This window comes from Petaurus breviceps, unplaced genomic scaffold (assembly GCF_028583685.1).
Source record: "Petaurus breviceps papuanus isolate PSGF00001 unplaced genomic scaffold, PetGlider_PUasm1.0 454, whole genome shotgun sequence".
Classification (NCBI taxonomy): Eukaryota; Metazoa; Chordata; class Mammalia; order Diprotodontia; family Petauridae; genus Petaurus; species Petaurus breviceps.
Genome location: NW_027186342.1, coordinates 1,570,204 through 1,590,112, shown reverse-complemented (window position 1 = coordinate 1,590,112; position 19,909 = coordinate 1,570,204). Strand labels below are relative to the sequence as shown.

General features: G+C 43.0%; 2 protein-coding genes and 1 pseudogene across 7 annotated transcripts in view; 1 reads left to right on the top strand and 2 right to left on the bottom strand.

Moving 5' to 3' along the window:
- ESPL1 (extra spindle pole bodies like 1, separase) overlaps nt 1-17,076 on the bottom strand; it is a 71,880-nt gene extending 54,804 nt beyond the window's left edge. Inside the window, exons 1-4 of one of the 4 annotated variants that reach the window (XM_069101197.1) lie at nt 16,489-17,076; nt 15,396-15,547; nt 14,318-14,408; nt 11,758-11,900 (exon numbers count right to left, since the gene is read on the bottom strand). The gene's annotated coding sequence lies outside the window, so the exon portion shown is untranslated. The remainder of the gene's footprint in view (nt 1-11,757; nt 11,901-14,317; nt 14,409-15,395; nt 15,548-16,488) is intronic. The other 3 variants (XM_069101194.1, XM_069101195.1, XM_069101198.1) reach the window with 3 other exon arrangements.
- On the top strand, nt 3,670-4,750 carry LOC138171642 (proteasome subunit beta type-5 pseudogene; annotated as a pseudogene).
- Nucleotides 17,077-17,207: 131 nt separating the features above from the next.
- MFSD5 (major facilitator superfamily domain containing 5) lies at nt 17,208-19,744 on the bottom strand. Of its 3 annotated transcripts, none has more exons than XM_069101204.1 (2): nt 19,633-19,744; nt 17,208-18,796 (listed from the first exon to the last, which is right to left on the bottom strand). In XM_069101204.1, exon 2 carries the CDS (start codon nt 18,776-18,778, stop codon nt 17,426-17,428), a length of 1,353 nt encoding a protein of 450 aa, XP_068957305.1. In that variant the 5' UTR covers nt 18,779-18,796; nt 19,633-19,744; the 3' UTR covers nt 17,208-17,425. The 3 variants fall into 3 exon arrangements, with proteins under 3 accessions (XP_068957305.1, XP_068957307.1, XP_068957308.1); XM_069101206.1 differs by having other exon boundaries at nt 19,591-19,708; XM_069101207.1 differs by lacking the exon at nt 19,633-19,744 and adding an exon at nt 19,201-19,355.
- Between the last annotated feature and the right edge of the window lie 165 nt (nt 19,745-19,909).

The following is a 19,909-nucleotide window of genomic DNA, read 5'->3' as shown; positions in this document are numbered from 1 at the left end:
GGGGTTCTAGGACTGTTCTACAGACAGAGGATGAATTCATGAAGGGATTGGCAATGTATCTTATGGCCTTGCTAAGCCTTGTCTCCCCAGGAACTAAGATTGCTGAGAACTTGCCTCGTGTCAAGATGAAGAAAAGACCTCCATTTGGGTATTAAGTGCTGTGCTTGGACTTGATGTAACTCTGGGGTAGATTCAATTGTGATCCAGGGGTGGGGAACTTTTGACCTTATGTTTGGAAACTAATCTCCATTTGAGAAGAGAGGCTTTGTGGTGGACTTAATTAAGGTATAGCCTAGGAGTGGAGAAGTATTTAGAACAGAGACTTTGTAATTGATTGAATGATTGGAAGGTCCTGGGGTGGGGTAGTCTTTGGAGATTATTTAATCACACTTAGTAAATGCTGTAATTTGGAATGATGTCATGTTTTGATCTTCTCTGTTCTTGGTTTGTCACTGAATAAAATAGAGAGCACCTATGCTGGTATTTTGAACCTGGGAAGTTGCCTTTGCTTGGCATTATATTACAGCCCTCTATCTATGTATACCTGTAAACATATATACACACATTCACATATGTATTCATATGCCCATATACCCTCATATATAGATATATAGATATTTCTATTCCCTTCAACTACTGAGAAAAGTTTCATAAGTTACAATTATTGTTTTTCCATGTAGGAATGTTAATAGTTCAACTTTGATAAGTTCCATATGATTTCTTTTCCCTGTTTACCTTCTCATGCTTCTCTTGCTTCTTGTATCTGAATGTCAGATTTTCTATTCAATTCTGTTTTTTTTCAGCAAGAATGCTTGAAAGTCCTCTATTCCACTGAATGACCATATTTTCCCCTGAAACATAATACTCAGTTTTGCTGGGTGGGTGACTCTTGGTTTTAATCCCAGCTCCTTTGACCTCTGGAATATCATATTCCAAGCCCTTCAATCCCTAATGTAGAAGCTGCCAGATCCTGGGTTATCCTGATTGTGTTTCCACAATATTCAAATTGTTTCTTCCTGGCTGCTTGTAACATTCTCTCCTTAATCTGGGAATTCCGGAACCTGGCTATAATATTCCTAGGAGTTTTCTTTTTGGGATCTTTTTCAGGAGGTGATCAGTGGATTCTTTCAACCTCTATTTTGCCCTCTGGTTCTAAGACATCAGGGCAGTTTTCATTGAGAACTTCCTGGAGGATGATTTCTAGGTTCTTACTTTGATCATGGCTTTCAGGTAGTCCAATAATCTTTAAATTATCTCTCCTGGATCTATTTTCCAGGTCAGTGTTTTTTCCCATGAGATATTTCACATTGCCTTCTATTCTTTCATTTGTTTGGATCTGTTTAACAGCATCTTGATTTCTCATAAAGTCATTAGCTTCCATTTGCTCCAATCTAATTCTGAAGCAATGATTCTCCTCAGTGAGCTTTTGAGATTCTTTTTCCATCTGGCAAATTCATCTTTTTAAGGCATTCTTCCCCACATTGCCTTTTTGAGCCTCTTTTGCCATTTGAGTCAGTCTGTTTTTTTAAGGTATTATTCCTCAGTCAGGCTGTTGACTCTCATTTCATAATTTTCTTGCATTGTTCTCATTTCTCTTCCCAATTTTTCCTCCACTTTTCTTATCTGCTTCTTAAGGTCCTCTATGGCCTGTAACCAGCTCGTATTTTCCTTTGAAGCTTTTGGTGCAGGAGTTCTGACTTCACTGTCTTCCTCCTGTTCCATGCTTTGCTCCTTTTTGTCCCCAAAACAGGAGTGTAATATTGGAATCTTCTGTCTGCTTTGTTTCCTTTGCCTGGTCATGTTGATGGGGTACCTGGGGTCTAGGTCAATTTGTGAAACCAATTTGTAAAACCAGTCTGTGCAGTTATAACTGCAATTTGTATTGTAAAATTGTAATCTGTGAAATCTCTTTCCCAACCTTGGGCTCTGCCCCTTACCCCTATCCTCACTAGGCCTAGGCAACACCTTGTGACTTCTTTGTTCTTACTTAATCTCTTCATGTCTCCTTCGGCCTGGCCCAAACACTCCTTTGTCCTTGCCTCATGTCTCCTCTGCCTAGCACAAATCTCATCTAAGCTATCTATGCACTAAATCACAAGTTCTTCTTGGTCAGCTCTAACCTTTATCTATGTACAGAGGTCCCTTCCCTCCAGACAGCCCTGACAATGGCAGCCCTATCCTTTAAAGGTAAAAGCATGTACCCCTCTCACTCCCATAAGGACTCTTGCCCGTTGTAAAGGCATAAAAATAAACTTTCTCAACTCTAACTCCAAGCAAGGCTGAATAGAATTCTTTCCAGATGCCATTGCAGGTTTCCTGGTCTTGGATAAGATCAGGGTTCCTGCTGAACCTGTTGGGATTCCGTCCCTCATCAATGTCGCCCCTCAGTCACTTGACCCCCTGGGCTTTTTGCCACAGTAGGACTCTGCCACCAGACAGAGGAGCTTTCGTCCCAAATGCTGGGGTTTTCTCAGTTGCTGGAGGTATTAGATGGGTGACCTCTGGCAAGCTGGACACACACCCCAGGACCTCCACCCTAGACTGCAATCCAGATCCAAGCAGGTTAAAGCAAGAACGATTACCCCTCAGACTGGTGCTTGGTCCCCCTACACTCTTCAGGCCAGGAGCTGAAGCTGCCACGTGGTGCTGGCTGGCTGTGCTGGTGTCTCAGCGGCTTGGGGGGGAGGGGGGGTGCAAAAGCCACGAACTCCCACTTACTGGGTCCGAAAGTCCAGACTGCACTGACCTCTCACTTTGTCCTTTGAATCTATGTGTTGATAAATCTGGGAACGGCCACAGCTGTGGCTGATCTGGAGTCCCTTTGGCCAGCAGCTGGTCAGGCCTGCCCTGGGGCTAGGCTCCCCGCTCTGGCTGATTCCTGCCAGCCTGCCGGGCTGTCCTCAGTGGGAAGTTAGCTTCTCTGTGTAATTTTGTGGGTTCTGCAGCTCCAAAGTTTGTTTAGAGTCCCCTTTTTACATGGATTGGGGAAGGTGGAAGCTGGAGCCACGGGGAGGTCCTGCTTCTACTCCGCCATCTTGGCTCTGCCCCAAAAAACAATTATTTAAAAAAATAACTATAGAATATATAAAAATCTGGAAGACTGCCTACTTTTTTGGGGGGGAAGGAGGTCCGACAATCAAGGTTAAGTGACTTGTCCAGAGTCAGATAGCTAGTGAGTGTCCAAGGCTAGATTCAAACTCAGGCCCTCCTAACTCCCGGGCCAGTAGTCTATCCACTGTACCACCCTGTTACCCCTGGAAGACAAGACAGACATAAGAATTATGTAAATAAAACTAAATAATAAATTAATTTTTAAATAAATTAATTAATGAATGAATTAAATAAATAAATAAAAATTGAATAAAGTTATGTAAATAAAACAAAATACTCAACACAAATAAAGATAGACAAATAATTGGAGAGATATCATTTATGAGTAGATTGTCCATGTGATGAAAAAAACCTACCTAAATTAATTTTTGGATCCAATGAGATGCCAATCAAATTAGAAAAATGTTACTTCATAGAACTAGAAAAATTATAATATCATTTATCTGGATGAACAAAAGGTCAAGAATCTCATGGGATATAGTGGGGGGGAAAGTGTGAATGAAAGAGACCTAGCAATATCAGATCTTAAATTATATTACAAAGTAGTTATCATCAAAATTATCTCGTTCTAATATGGCGCTGGCCAGCGTGTTGGAGGGGCCGCTGCCTGTGAACGGGGTCGGGTTTTTCGGGCTGGGGGTCGCTCAGACCTACTGGACCTGGGTCCAGGGGGGACCCGGAGATGAGCTGTGCCTGGCGGCTCCCAGCTGGGGTGCCCCGGACGAGCCAGGGATCGAGCTTCTTCATGGAACCACCACTCTGGCCTTCAAGTTTCGGCATGGCATGATCGTTGCCATGGATTCACGGGCCACAGCTGGTGCTTTCATTGCTTCCCAGACAGTGAAGAAGGTGATTGAGATCAACCCCTACCTGCTAGGCACCATGGCTGGGGGAGCTGCGGGTTGTAGCTTCTGGGAGCGCCTGCTGGCCCGACAGTGCCAGATCTACGAACTCCGGAACAAGGAACGCATCTCAGTGGCTGCTGCCTCCAAGCTGCTTGCCAACATGGTCTATCAGTACAAAGGCATGGGGCTGTCCATGGGTACCATGATTTGTGGCTGGGATAAGCGAGGGCCTGGCCTGTACTATGTGGACAGTGAAGGAAACCGCATCTCTGGAGTCACCTTTTCTGTGGGTTCCGGTTCTGTCTATGCTTATGGGGTTATGGACCAGGGTTATTCATTTGATCTTTCCGTGGAAGATGCCTATGACCTGGCCCGAAGAGCCATCTACCAGGCCACCTATCGGGATGCCTACTCAGGAGGAGTGGTCAACCTCTATCATGTCAGAGAGGATGGCTGGATCCGTGTCTCCAGTGACAATGTAGCTGATCTGAATGACAAGTATCAGGGTGCCACCCTCTGAAGGAGGTTGGGGGAGTGTTGCTTTCTGGGTTTCTTGGGGTGACTGATATTTAAAGCCAGGGAAACAGAGTTCACCATCCAGAATTGGAAAGGGATCTGGCTCTTTTTCCTATCTAGGATTTGATTATTTTTTAAAGCAACTCTTCATTGACCTCTGTATGTTATTGATTTGTTAATAAGCTGCTGCAGAAGCAAATGTTCATTTTACTTTGTTGTTAACATTATATACAACTCAACCCCCCCCCCAAAAAAAAATTATCTCGTGCTAGTCAAAAAATAGAAAAGTTGGGGCAGCTAGGTGGCGCAGTGAACAGAGCTGACTGTTCACTGGGAGACTGGGAGACTGGGGAGTCAGGAGGACCTGATTCAAATCCAGCCTTAGGCACTTAACACTTACTATCGGTGTGACCTTGGGCAAGTCACTTAACCCTAATTACCCTGCCTTCCCCCTACAAAAAAGAAAAAAAAACAATAAAAAAGTTGATCATTTGAATAGATTAGTTACCCAACATGCATAATCAAACAAACACTGTCACAAAGTGTTTGCCTCAAAGACCTCAGTTTGTGGAATAAGGACTCACAATTTGACAATAGGTAGAACAACTGTTGGAATAAATTAGATTTGGCCCAGCATCTCACACCATATACCACAGTAAACTATAAGCAGATTACATGGCCTAGATGTAAAACATAACATAAACAAGTTAAAGAAGAAGGAAATATCATTTATAATTACGAAGAAGAAGAAGAGCTCTTAACTGAAAACAGTGTAGAAAAGATTATAGGAGATGAATTGGGTAATTTGACTATATAGATTGAAAAAGTTTTTGTGAAAACAAAATCAATTCAGTTGGTATTAGAAAGGATACAGTTAATTGGGAAAAATCTTTATAACAAATTTCTCTGATAAAGAAATGCTATCAGAGCTATAGGGATTTGATTCAAATATATAAAAACGAGCTATTCCCTCAATACTATATATACATGATCTAAGGATTGAATGGGCAGTTATTGAAAAAAAATTATATTTTAAATGTCATTAGTTATTAATATTAATGGTTGTTAATAATTGATAATAATCATTAATAATAATTACAAACTGAAACATCTCTGAGGTTCCATTTCATACCCATCAGATTATCAAAGATAAAAGGGAAGGAAAAGAGGAAAAAAAATGAAAATGAGAGTTGTTGGCGAGGGGGAAGGAATCAGTGGGAGCACAGGAACACGAATACATTTCCAGTCTATCTTTGAAATAATCTAATAATTCTGGAAAGCAATTAGGAACAATATCTCAAAAGTTGCTAAAATGCATACCCTTTCATCCAGTGTTACCACTATTAGGCATATACGTCGAGGAAATCAAAAGAAAGAAAGGACACATTTGCAGAAAAATATTTAAGGTAGCGCTTTTTACTATAGCAAAAAACTAGAAACAAAGTCTTCCAGAAATTAAGGGATGACTAAACAAATTATGTTATAGGAATATAATTGAATATTTTTCCCAGTTCCCACTAACTCTCAAAAATCCCCCCAAAAGAGGAATTATTTGCCACATGTAGAGAAATGACAGCTGAATTCACAATACAAAAAACCCCCCAAAAGGTAGCACACATCCCTATGAATTACATTGAAAAACATTAATCCAGGGGTGGGGAACCTGTGGCCTCGAGGCCACATGTGGCCCTTTTTAGGTCCTTAAGTGAAGCCCTTTGACTGAATCCAAACTTCACAGAACAAATCACCTTAATAAAAAGATTTGTTCTGTAAAACGTGGACTCAGTCAAAAGGGTGATGGAGGACCTAGAGGGCCACATGTGGCCTGAAGGCTCCAGTTTCCCCACCCCTGCTTTAGTCCCTTAAATATTCCTCCTCTACCAGCCTTCATATTCACTACAGAGAGGCATAAACCAACCTTTAACCCTTCAGGCATTTATTCATGCTGCAAAGATTTTGTGACAGTTATACTGTTTGTCCAGTCATATAGAGAGGAGGGAAGTATGCTGCTTTATGCCTCTGGTTGTAACAAGGTTAGGGATTCCAGTGTCTATAGAGACGCTGTAACACAATGCTGCCAAAGTAATTTTCCTTAAGTGCAGATCTCACCATATCACTCTTCTATTCAATCAACTCTAATGACTTTCTGTTGCTTCTAGGTTAAAATACAAACACTTCTATTAAGTTTTAAAGTCTTACACAAGTACCAAACTCTTTTTAAGAAATATAACCATAGGGGCAGTTAGGTGACACAGTGAATAGAGCACTGATCTTGAAGACAGGAGGACCTGAGTTCAAATCCAACCTCAGACACTTAACACTAGCTATGTGATCTTAGGTAAGTCACTTAACTCCAGTTGCTCTGCCTTCCCCCCTCCAAAAAGGAAAAAAAAAAAAGAAATATAACCATAATACTTAAGCCAGGGAAAGATATAGTAAATAAAGAAAATTGTAGAAGAATATGATTAATATCAACTCAAAAATTTGAATAAAATACTAACCAGAAGATTTTTCAAAAAAAGTCACCCACTATGGATAAGTTGGATTTATGCTAGGGAATAAAGGACAATTCAACACTATTAAAGTAATGTAATTAATCATAATAAAACAAAAATATTGAATACCACATGAATATATCAATAGATGTAGAAAAAAAGCCTTTGACAAAATACAATATCAATTTATGCTCCTGTAAAACCCTACAAAATACAAGCACAGAGCAGGAGTTATTAACCTTTATTGTGTTGTGAACTACTTTAACAGTATGGTGATGTCTATGAACTCTTCAGAATAATGTTCCTTTTTTTTTTTTTGCTTTTTTTTTTTGGAGGTGGGAGGGCTAAGGTAACTCTGCTAGTAAGTGCTAAGTGTCTGAGGTCAAATTTGAACTCAGGTCCTCCTGACTTCAGGGCTGGTGTTCCTCTCATTGCACCACCTAGCCACCCCAAAATAATGTTTTTAAATGTGACAAATACATAGGATTAGAAAGAAAATCAATTTTACTGAAATAGTTACCAAAATAATTTTTTTATGTTAGAGAACCCAGGTTAAGAACCCCTGTCTCAGAAGGACCTTCTTTTTTTTAAGCAATCGGGGTTAAGTAACTTGTTCAAGGTTACACTGCCAGGTGTTTCTGGGTGGGTGCTAAGTGTCTGAGCCCGGGATTCGATCTCCAGGTCAATCCTGACACTGGAGCCAGTGCTCTTACTTGCTGTGCTACCTGGCCGCCCCTCAGAAGGACCTTCTTAAAAAATTTTTTCTTAGGGTAGCTAGGTGGTGTCCAGCCCTGAAGTCAAGAGGACCTGAGTTCAAATATAGCCTCTGAAACTTAACACTTACTAGTTGTGTGACCTTGGACAAGTCAACCCCAATTGCCCTGCCTTCCGCCCTCCAAAAAAGAAAAAAATGTTTTTTCTTTATTTAGTATTTTATTTTCCCCAGTTACATATAGAAATTATTTTTAACATTAGTTTTGAAAACTTTGAGCTCCAAATTCTCTCTCTTCCTCCTTCCCTACCCCCTGTCATTGAGAAGACAAGCAATTTGATATAGTTATATGTGTGTAGTCATGCAAAACATTTCCATAATAGTCATGTTATGAAAGAAAAACATGGACAAAAAAAATCAAGAAAAATAAAGTAAAAAAATATGTTTCAATCTATATTCAGACACCATCGGTTATTTCTCTGTTTTCATCATAAGTCCTTCAGAGTTGTCTTAGATCATTGTATTGCTGAGAATAGCTAAGTCATTCAGAGCTGGTCATTGCATAATATTGCTGTTACTTCGTACACAGGACATATCACTTTGCATCAGCTCATGTAAATCTTTCCAGGTTTTTCTGAGAGCATCCTGCTCATCATTTCTTACAGAAAAATAGTTCCATCACAATCACATTGTTCAACCATTTCCCAACTGATAGACATCCCCTTAATTTCCAATTCTTTGCCACCAGAAAAGAGCTGCTATAAATATTTTTGTACATGTAGGTCTTTTTACTTTTTGGTTTTTATCTGTTTTGGGATACAGACCTAGTAGTGGTATTGCTACGCCAAAGGGTATATGTATGGTTCTTTGGGCACAGTTCCAAATTGCTCTACAAAATGGTTGAATCAGCTCACAACTCCACCAACAGTGCACCAATGTCTAATTTTTCCAACTCCTCTCCAACATTGGTCATCTCATGGAAGGATCTTTTAAAAATACAAGAAGTATTTATCTAAAACCAAAAGTTAGTATTATAGGGAAGAGGGAATACTAGAAGATTTCCTAGTAAGTACAGGAATAAAGCAAGGATGCCTCCTTTCTCCACTATTATGAGACACAATTCTAGAAATGCTAGCAATTGCAATAAGATGGGAAAGAAATTTAGACAGGAAGCAAAAAGGAAACAAACCTGTTCCTATTTACTGGTGACACTAAGATTTACTTAGAAAATCCTAAAGGCAGCTAGATGGAGGAGTAGATCAAGTGTTGCCCTTGGAGTCAGGAAGACTTGCATAGAAATCCAGCTTCAGACATTTACTAGCTGTGTGACCCTGGGTAACCTCTGCCTCAGTTTCCTCAACTGTAAAATGGGGATCCTAGAACCTACCTCAGAAGGTTGTTGTGAAGCTTAAACAAGATAAGAGCTCACTCCCTTTCCCTTTCTTCCTAAGAAATCAGCAGGGAAACTAATTGAAATGATTAATAGCTTCAGTAAAGTTGTAGCCTAAAAAAGGAATCCAAAAAAATCAATTGTATTTTTAAGTAGAATAAGCAATAAGATAAATGGAAGTCTCATTCAAAATGACTACTAGATGTGTAAAATACCAAAGCACTGAATACCTATATAGATAAATTTACAAAAGATTCCTTAAAGAAGTAGAACATAATTCAAATAAGTGGAGGAATATTCAATGCTCATGTATAGGCTATGTTCAGGTAAGAGAAATGACAATACTACCAAAGTTAATTTATAGATTTCATGTTGTATAACTCAAACTACCAAAAGGATACTTTCTGGGATACACCAAATAATAACAAAATTCATTTTTAGGAATAAAAGATCTAGAATATCAAGGGTAATGATGAAAATAGATTAAGAATGGAAAGAGATATAGTACTTTCAGATCTCAAGATATGTTATAAAGTAGCTATCATCAAAACCATTTGGTACTGGTTATAAAATTGAAAAGTAGATTAATGGAGCAAATTAGAAAAGGAAGAATCAGAAATATTTTAACAAGTAACTCAATGTTTGATGAATCTCCCCAAAATTACTTTCAGATATGACTCCCTATTTCACAAAAATTAATAAAAAACATTCTATAGGAAATTAAGTTTAGAGCAATATCTTACACTATAATAAATTCTACTTAACATGAATATTAATGATCATATAATGAAATTACAAGAGAATCAGTTGAGATGTCTTTCACAGAAATGGACAAACAAGAATTAGGCAATTATGGAGTACTATTGTGCTATAAGAAATGATGAGCAGGGGGACTTCAGAAAAACCTGGAAAGATTTACATGAACTGATGCTGAGTGAAATGAGCAGAACCAGGAGAACATTGTACATGGTAATAGTCACAATTGTGTGATGGCTAATTTTGATAGACTTAGCTCTTCTCAGTAATACAAGGATCTAAGACAACTCCAAAAGGCTCATGATGGAAAATGCCATCCACATCCAGAAAAAAAAACTATGGAGTCTGAATGCAGATGGAAGCATACTATTTGCTCTCTTTTTTGGTTTTGTTTTGTTTCTTCTTTCTTGTGGTTCCTTCTATTGGTTCTAATTCTTTACAACATGACTAATGTGAAAATATGTTTAATATGAATGTATATATAGAACCTATATCAGATTGCACACCATCTTGGGGAGGGGAGAGGAGAGGGAGGGAGGAGAAAATTTAGAACTCAGTCTTATGGAAATGAATGTTGAAAATTTAAAATAAATAATTTTTTAAAATAAAATCTTTCTAAAAAAGAATTAGAGACAATTACAAAAAACAAATTTGATTTATCTTTGTGACTATGGGGGAAATTACCTAACCTTTCTGGACCTCATTTACCTTACCTGTCAAATGGTGAACATGAAAAGTACAAATGAAAACTGTTCTGAGGTTTCACCTCAGCTATTTGGCAAAGACAATAAAAGTTGGAACAACTTTCAACAAAAAAGATGTTGAAAAGTGAAATGGACTTTTCTCCAGAGTTATTTTTTTTTTCTATCTTCAGTGAAATTTTCAAACAGAAGCTAGATAACCATTTGTTGGAGATACAGATTCTGATTCAGGTATGGGTCTGGCCTAAATGGTCTCTTAAGATTCTTTCCAACTATGAAAGTATGTAATTCCAACTTGAAGAGCACAAAGTATGCAATTATCATGATCATTATAGAATTTTACAATGAAGCAACATAGTGTCTAGAAAAAGTCTAACTATACTGGACTTGACCCTAGACTCTGTGTCTATTTCCCAAACTGTCAAATGAAAAGAATGACCTCAGGTCTTTTAACCTTTCATGGTGGCCATGAGGATCAAGGGATATCATAAGATTTAGGGCTGGAAACTTTACCTTAAAATCCGAAGTTTTGGAAGTACTGAAAAGTTCCATAATTATTTGAAGTACTTGTAACATAAAAATGCACATATCTGATCTAAAGTGTAGCAAATCTACCTATTTTAGTGAGATAAAGCACACATGTGAGGGAAGACTAAGGTGAAAAGAAAAACCAGGTAGTAAGGAGAAAAGACCAAGGGCTGAAAAGACTCAACAAAAGGGATATATCTATTGGCCTATGATCAAACCTCCAACCTCCCTGAGCTGGGTAGAAGAAAACCTGAAAAGGGTTTGAAAATGTCCTTATAGATAAGTAGTAAAGGGTATGAACTTTTTTTTGAAGAGGAGGTCCAAATAATTGACATTGGAATGGAAAAATACTCTAAATCACTCATAATAAAATATATATAAATTAAAATAACTCTGATGTTCTGTCTCACATGGAGCAAATTGGCAAAGATGATTTTTTTTAATTGAGTCAATTTAAAGAGCAAGATAACTATCAATATTCTATTGGTGGAACTGTGAATTGGTTCAGTTTTTTTAGAAAACAATTTTTGAGAAAAGTTACTAAACTGTTCATACTCAACAACATAGCAATCCATCTACTGGGCGCCCAATATACCTACCCCACGAAGATTCAAGTACACCAAGAAAAAAATTATGTAATACATTATTTATTATACTATTCTGGGGGAAATTACCTAATCTTTCTGGACCTCATTTACCTTACCTATCAAATGATGGGGACTGCATAGATGAGGCCCTTTTGTCAATGGGATTTGTTCTGCGAAGTTTAGATTCAGTCAAAGGGCTACAGTTGAGGACCTAGAGGTTCACATGTGGACTCGAGGCTGATGGTTCCCCACCCCTGTGCTAGGGATAAAAATATAAAAATCAGTACGACCTCTGCCTTCAAAGAACCTCCATTCTAAAAGGGGAAGACAATACATATAAGAGAGTATTGGTCAAGAAGTGTTGCTTTAGTTAGAAAAACCATAAGGATAGGGATTGGAATCATAGGGCAACTGGTTGACAGATCTTTTCTAAGAATTGTATTTTAATTTAGGGACAGCTAGGTGGCATGCCAGGCCTGAACTCTTCCTGAGTCTGACCCTGGGCAAGTCACTTAACCCTTAACCTCGGGTCCTCGAATGAAAAATAGAGAAGGACATGGCAAGCCTCTCCAGTATCTTTGCCAAGAAAACCTCAAACAGAGTCACCAAGAATCTGAAACAACTGAACAAAATGTTGATTTGATTATTGTCCTTAGAGCCAGAGGTATAGAGTGGGAGACGGCAGAAAGAGGGGACATGCATAGTATACGGCAGAAAGCTGGTTTAGGAGAAGGAAGATTTTCCCGGGTTGAGACAAGATGTGCTGAATGCTCACCAATCAGAAGGGCAGAAGCCCAGAGTCCCACAGGATCTGGACTGGATATTAAACAAGGCTCCATTAATATTGGTGGGGAACAGACTTATATGAAATGATGCAGAGTGAAGAAATAAAAAGGAATAATACACATAGTGAAAAATAATATAATGCAAACAACACTAGAAGGCAAATTAATTCAGATCAATTGCAATAAAGAATTTGGTTCTAGGGAACAAAGGATAGGCTGGGGCGAACACTTCCTCTCTGTAGAAAGGTGGAGGGCTACAGGTGCAGAAAGTTACCCATACTGTCATTTTTTAATTTTACTTGACTGTTTTAATTTATTCATAATTGTAAGTTCAATGTGTGAGGGAGGAGGAAATGAAGGGCCCCCAATTACTTAAATGAGTGAGATTATGAAATGACAGATTTTGTAAAGAAACATCCATTTTTAAAATGGAGAGAAGGAAGTGGGGAAAACCTTGAAAATTGGTCAAATCGTATAGACTGGAGAATGAATAGGAAGCCCAGGTTCCCTGAGGTGCCAGTCCATCTTCTCTTACAGTCTTCTTTCTGGGACAGATTTTCTACCGAGATGGCTGGAAGTTCCAAGTCAGATGGTTTTTTGTCCATCTAGAAAGAAAGCCTAAAAACCAAGAGACTCAAAATTGGTCATATTGGTAAATGGGCATATCAGTTTGTCTCCAAGCTGTGTTCTCTAGAGGGCTGTAAGCAATTTCAGCCAATATGTTGATTTGTTTTGCTGGATTGTACTTATTATAAGGGAGGGTTTTATTGGGTAGAAGAAGATGGTCTTTGGGAAGTAACAGAAATGTTGATAGAAAGGAAGAAAAAAAGAAAGAAAAAAGAAGAAAGAGAAAGAAACAATGAAAGAAAGAAAAAGAAAGAAAGGAAGAAAATGAAAAAAGTACCAATAAAACCAATAGAAAAATAAGACAGCACTAATAAAAGAAGATAAAGAGAGGAATGTAAACATTCTAGTAGAATATGATTTCTTAAAGGCATGAACTGTTTTGTTTTTTTAATCACCAAAAGCCTACTGAATGTTTTTTTTTTTTAAACAATCGGGGTTAAGTAACTTGCTCAAGGTTACACAGCCAGTTATTTCTGGGTGTGGTGCTAAGTATCAGAGCCCGGATTCAAACCCAGGTCATCCCAACTCTGGGGCTGGTGCTCTTACTGAGCCACCTGGCTGCCCCTAAGCAATTGGGGTTAAATAACTTGCTCAAGGTTACATGGCCAGGTGTTTCTGGGTGGGTGCTAAGTGTCTGAGTCTGGATTCGATCCCAAGTCATCCTGGGTCTAGGGCTGGTGCTCTTACTCGCTGTGCTACCTGGCCGCCCCTACTGAATGTTTTCAACTACATGTCCTGATAGCATCTCAAACTCAATGCACCAACTCCCCATGTTCTGAACTTCTCCATTACCACTGAGAGCACCATCATCTTGTTCATGGACTCTTCACTTTCCCTTAATCCATAAATCTGACTAGTTGCCAAATCTTGTCATGTCTATCTTTACATCATCTACTGTGTACCTGTCTGCTTTCCACTCACTTGGCCACAACCCTGGTCTAGTTCCTCTTTGCTTTTCACTGGGATAACTGAAATAGATCCTTGAAAGTTCTGTCTGTACATACAAGACAGATAGAAGATAACCTTGGGGGAGAAGGCTAGGGAGACAAGGAAATGTTTCAAATAGAAGGTGACACTTGGGGCTAAGTCTTGAAGGAAAACAGAGAAACCAAGAGACGAAGGAGTATATTCCAGGCATGGGATACAGAGAGATGCATTTTGTCTATGTCTGGATATGTATATATTGTGTCTCCCCGCCTCCCCTTAGAATGCAAATTCATTAAGGGCAGGAACTTTTTCACCTCTAAATTTGTGTCATTCTCACCTAGAACAGTGACTTAGAGCAGGATCAGAGAATTGTAGATCTGGTCCTGGAAGGAAACCGGGAGGCCATCCAGTTCACTTTACAGATTGAGCTGCAAGTCAGAAGGAAAGGCCCAAGAGTCATTAGGGTAAAGCAGCAAAGCATATGGCAATGCATCCTCTTTGCTGCCATTTTCATTAATAAAACAACATCAGTTTCTGATGTTGAAGCATTACCAAGATAACAAGGACTTCTTCGGTGGAAAACTTTCTTTTCTGGCTCTTCTGTAGGTATAGATGCTTATTAGTGGTATTGATAGAGCTATCAGGGTCCCTTCTCCACCCTGGGGGTCTGCTGGGCAATTCTGCTCCTAAGAATCTGGGGAGCTCAGAACCCATGAAGGACTTGATAATTTGGGAGCCCTTCACATACTCAGAAATGAATTAGAATATCAACTCCAATGATGTCATTAAATTGAAATAGGGCCCAGTCTTGATTCCATTAGGATAATCCTCTTAATCATTATACTGGATTGGAAATCAGGGGCCTTCTAGTTATCTCCTCTTAACCCAGGCCTGTCCCATAGAAGAGAACCAGGAAAGGGTGTCCAATCTGTTGTGGCATACTCTGACTTAGCCTCAGGGAGAATCATACTACTTGGCTCTCTCCAGAGCTAGCAGGGTTGGGGGGCAAGTGTTCCCTTCTGCTCTAAGGGGAGAGGACCATAACCCCCCAGCCCCACCCTCTCAAAGTCCTACATTCCTTTGGCACCAAATGATGCTATCTCTATTCACAAGCCAAGACTTGTAGGACTGGAAGCCTGGAATGCCTTGGATCTTCCTGTCTAGGCAGTAGTCTGGTACCTAGGGAAGGCTTAGTCTCCATTTCTGCAGGATATTTAGCTCTCTTCTCCAACCCTCACAGTCCCCCAAAACACACTGCCTGGAGACTCTCCAGCTTCCTTCCCCCTCTCTCCCCTAACAGGAGGCCAGCGCTAAGCCTCGCCCCAGACTTTGGTGGGAGAGTGGCAGTGAGCAGATAAGATCACAGGTGGGGCAGGGAGTGGCTCCATGGGGACTCGAAGAGCTGGCATTCCCACCTCTGCCTTCCTGGTGGCTCACTCAGCATGGGTGGGGAAGAGTCAGGTACAGACAAGAGGACACCAGAATCTTCATCCTCTGAGCCTCCATGCAGGTGGCCTATCATTCTGATCTCAAGTCCTGGGGATGAACTAAGTAAATGGAGCAGCTCCTTAAAGGGGGGCAACAAAGGGGGCAGCGATCAATCAATCAATCAACATTTATTAAGCCCCTATGGATGTGTCAGGTACTATGCTAAGAGCTATAGATAACTAAAAAAGGCAAAAGACAGTCCCTAACTTCAAGGAGCTTACCATCTAAGAGGGGAGACATGTAAACAAATTATAAACAAGGCAAGCTATATACAGTATAAATAGGAAATAATTAAATGAAGCATTAAGAAGAAATCAAGGATTAAAAATGATGAAACTAAGAGGAGTTGGGGAAGGCCTCCTATAGAAGGTGGGGTTTTAGGTGGAACTTAAAAGGTCAGTGGTTAGAGTGGAAAAGGGGGGGTCTCCTAGATGTGGGAGGAGAAAGTGACTGAGTTTTACCTCAGAGGACAGTTTGCTACAAGGGCTTATTGGTAAAACTGTTGCCCCTGTTTCCATTCTATCTCTTCTAAATTCTTTGCAATCTGGCTTCACTCAACGAAAAGTCCTCTCTTCAAAGTTACTAAAGGTCTCTTAATGGCCTCTTCTCAAATCTTATCCTTCTTGACCTCTGTGTAGCCTTTGACACCTGTGAGTGCCCTCTTCTCCTGTCTGCTCCATGTTCTAGAAAGGGTGGACAAATTTATAGTTCCCATAACATTCACTGTCCATTTTGATCACTTTTGCCAATGTACTCAGTGAGATCAGACCTCAGTTATCTTAATTTGCATTTATTTTATCACTTTTTACCTGGACCATTGTATTAATCTGCCTGCCTTGTATCTTTCCCCACTCCAGTCCATCCTCCAAACAACTGCAAAAATGATTTTCCTAAATTTAAGGTCTGATCATGTCATTTCCCCTTCTTAACAAACTGCAATGGATAAAAGGGTTTAGGCTAAAATAAAATAGGATGAAACAGAAAATCCTTTGACATGGAAACCATGTCCCCCCTTCCTACCTTTCCAGTCTTCCTCCATGATTATTGCCCTCAATATGGTTTTCAGTTCTGCCATACCATACTTGCCAACTTGGGATTCTTCACACAGGACACTCCCTGTCAGCTTTGTGCCCCAACCCTGGAAAGCTCTCCCTCCTTTAGTCTCTTGAAATCCCTCATTTCCTTCAAGTCGGTGAATTCTGTATGCAGATTTTCCTGATCTCCACCCAGTCACTAGTGCCCTCCCTTCCAAAACTCTCATTCTGTATGGGCTTTATAAACATACATAAGAATATAAGCCCTTTGTTTCACTTCTGTCTTTGTGTCTCTCATATATAACATGATGCCAAGTTGCTAGGCCCTAGCACATAGTAGGTGCTCAACCAAAGCTTACTGATCCATATTGTTGATAACAGCACAATAGAGCTCTCAGTCTCTGAGAAACATTGCCTCGTTAGTGGCCTGGCATCCTGGAAATTTATCTAGCCTGCTTTGATTCTCTAACCTTATAGCTAGGGAGGAGATTAACTTCAAGCAGATGGAGAGGGGATTCTTGACCTCACTGATTTGTTCCTTTCAAGTCATTAAGCAGTGTTTCTCCCCTTCAGGACCTCAGGAGATTCTACCTCCCCCTCTCTGGATTATGTGTTACAGTCATGCCTCCTACAAGAAAATCTATTTACCAACCACTATTAAGGTTGGAGCAACTAGAGGGGAGAGGAAGAAAAATCAAATTAACATTCATCTCAAAGAGTTTATTTTTGTCTTGATGAGAACACAGCACCTTGATTTTCAAGTCCATTTCACCCCTCCACTCCTCCCTACCCAGAGTATTTGGCAGGGAAATAGTCCCAACACAACCCATGTGGCCAAAGAGATGACAATTTAGGGGCAGAAGGGAGATATATACACCCCCTGGGGGTGGGATTCAAGAGTTCAGGCTGTCCCCAGGTCTGGGTCAGAGCTCAGGGGCACAGGGCTCCCCAGCAGGTGGTGGCACCCTCAACTCAGCATCATGCCTCACAACAGTGAAGAGTCCCACCACAGCAAGTAGGGCCATGACCATGACAGCTGAGCAGATGCTAAACATGTTCCGGGTACCTGTTTTACGGTCACTGTCATGGAGAACAAGGAGCCCTAAACAGGCCAGCAGGTGCAAGGGGACCCGGAACCAGTTAAGCACTCCAGCCTGTTCCATCTCAGGGATTACTTTTCTTCGAAGGAAGCTCATACTGGGAAAGTATAAGCCACAGGCCAGCTCTATGAGCAGGAAGGCAACAAAGGACTCCACCGGGTTCTCCTGGCCAGGACTAGTGGAGAAAGTCAACATGAAGAGGGAGAAGACGACGATGAGGACAGCGAGAGAGAGCAAGTGCATGGGCTGGAGGTGGTACCTCTTGGAGGTTGCTATCCGATACAGGGAAGAGCCTAGCAGGCTAGCTGACATAAAGCTCGAGAAGACAATACCGAGTGGTGCTCCGTGGGGATCTAGGACAGGTGTCCAGAGGAAGATGAAGATGAACACGACACTTTCAAACAGGGCTTGGATGGTCCCTAGCAGCAGCACCCGTCGGTCTGACAGGAGGCATCGAAGACCCCCTCCACAGGTCCTCAAGAACGCTCGCTGCCGGTCATAGTTCTCGCCCCAGTTACACAGGGCCAAGACGCCAGCCAGAGCTAGGAGGGGGATAGCGGCCACAAAAGGTGCCACAGGTCCCAGCCCGAGCCAGCTGGCCACCACTTCAGCAGCCACTCCAGCTGCTACAGCCAACGCGTGGTTCCAAAAAGCGGCCCGGGCAAAGGTGGCAGGGATCCACTCGGGTGGGAAATCGTGCCGGGCCACATGTTCATGAATGTACCATGACTCAAAAGCTGAAAAGAGCAGGGCTGTGGACAGCCCCCCTAAAGCCCGGCCCACAAGCAGGATGAAGTAGTCTTGGGAGAGCTTGGTCATGCAGCAGAGAGAGTAAGTGAGGGAGAAGAGGACGCAAGATTTCTTTCTGCCCATCCAGTCCACCAGTGAGGAGGCCACAAGGCCGAAGAGGACGGTGGAGGCCAGGCCGCACACGTAGAGGATGGCAATCTGGCCCTCCAAGAAGTGGTAGTGCTGGTAGAGCTTGTAGAGGTAGGGAGCCTGCAGCCAGTCGGCGGCCAGGGCCAGGAAGTAGACCTGGTAGAAGTCTAGCTGGAAGCGCAGGAAGGACGGATTGCAGCAGGCCCTGCTCAGGGGTCTGGCCCTGCATCCCGATAGCTCCAGCCCCAGGCAGGCCGCCAGCAGAAGGGCCAAGGCGAGGTAGGCCGGCACCAGCATGGCGGGCCCCAGGTTGCCCTGGGGAGGAAGCAGAGGGTGAGAGGGGGGTTGTACTGCCAGGGGCGCGGGTGGCATTGCCAGGGGCCTGGTGCCCAGGCGGGAGGCAGCTCCGCACCGCAGCCCAGGCAGGGAGGACCAGTCCGATCGCTGTCCTGGGTCTCGGGACACCTGCAGCATCTCCAGCCCCCTGCCCCGGGCTCCGGAGCCCCAGGGGGCCCTGCTCCAGCGCCCGGGCCGCAGCCCCTTTGCAGAAGCCCCCTCCCCGGGGCAGCCCGGCCTCCATGGCTCCCCGCGCTCCCTCCCGGGATCCCCATAGCCACCCCCGCCGCCCTTCCCCCACCAGCCCCCTGCACGGCTCCCCAGGCCCGTCTCGCTCTTTCCGGCGTTCCCCCGCCTTCTCCTGCTCCCTGCCCCGCTCTCACCTGCTGCCCCGGTCTTCGGGGATGCCCCGGTCTGCGGGGACACTCCGGTCGCGTCCGGCTCCCGCCCGCCCCGCTCCAGCTCCAGCTGAAGCCCCCGCCCCTCGCTCCGCTTCCGGGAGCCCGGCTGGCCTGAGGCCGCCGTGGGCCCCGCCATGACAGCGCCGTCACGTGATGAGGCCCCAGATCCCGGGCGGGGGGAGCGGGAGGGCCGAGGGAGGAGCGAGGGGCGGGGCCTCATCTCATCTCCTCCCCCTTCTCCGCCTTCCTATGGGCCCCCCCCCCCCCCCCCCCCCCCCCCCCCCCCCCCCCCCCCCGTCCCCCGCCCCCCCCCCCCGCCCTTATCCTTCCTTCCTGCCTGGTGCGCTTCTGGTCCCCACCCCTGGCACGTACCCGGGCGCCTGGACTGGGAAGGCGAGGAGGGCCCAGGCTCACCTCTGCCGGGTCGGGCAGCTTGCTCTGCTCCTCGCGGGCACCGAGGTGGGGTGGCCGGAGCGCTGCATCCCCGAGTCAGGAGCCCTGGGTCGGAGAAAGCCCGGGCTCTGCGTCCTCCCCCTCCTCTTACCCCCTCTCTCCTCCTCCTCCTCCCCTTTCCCCCTTCCCCTCCCTTTCCCCTTCCCCTCCCTTTCCTTCCTCCTTCCTCTCCCTTCCCCCTTCTTTCTCCTCGTTCTCCCTCTCTCTCCCCTCTCCCTTCCCCTTCTCCTTCCCTTTC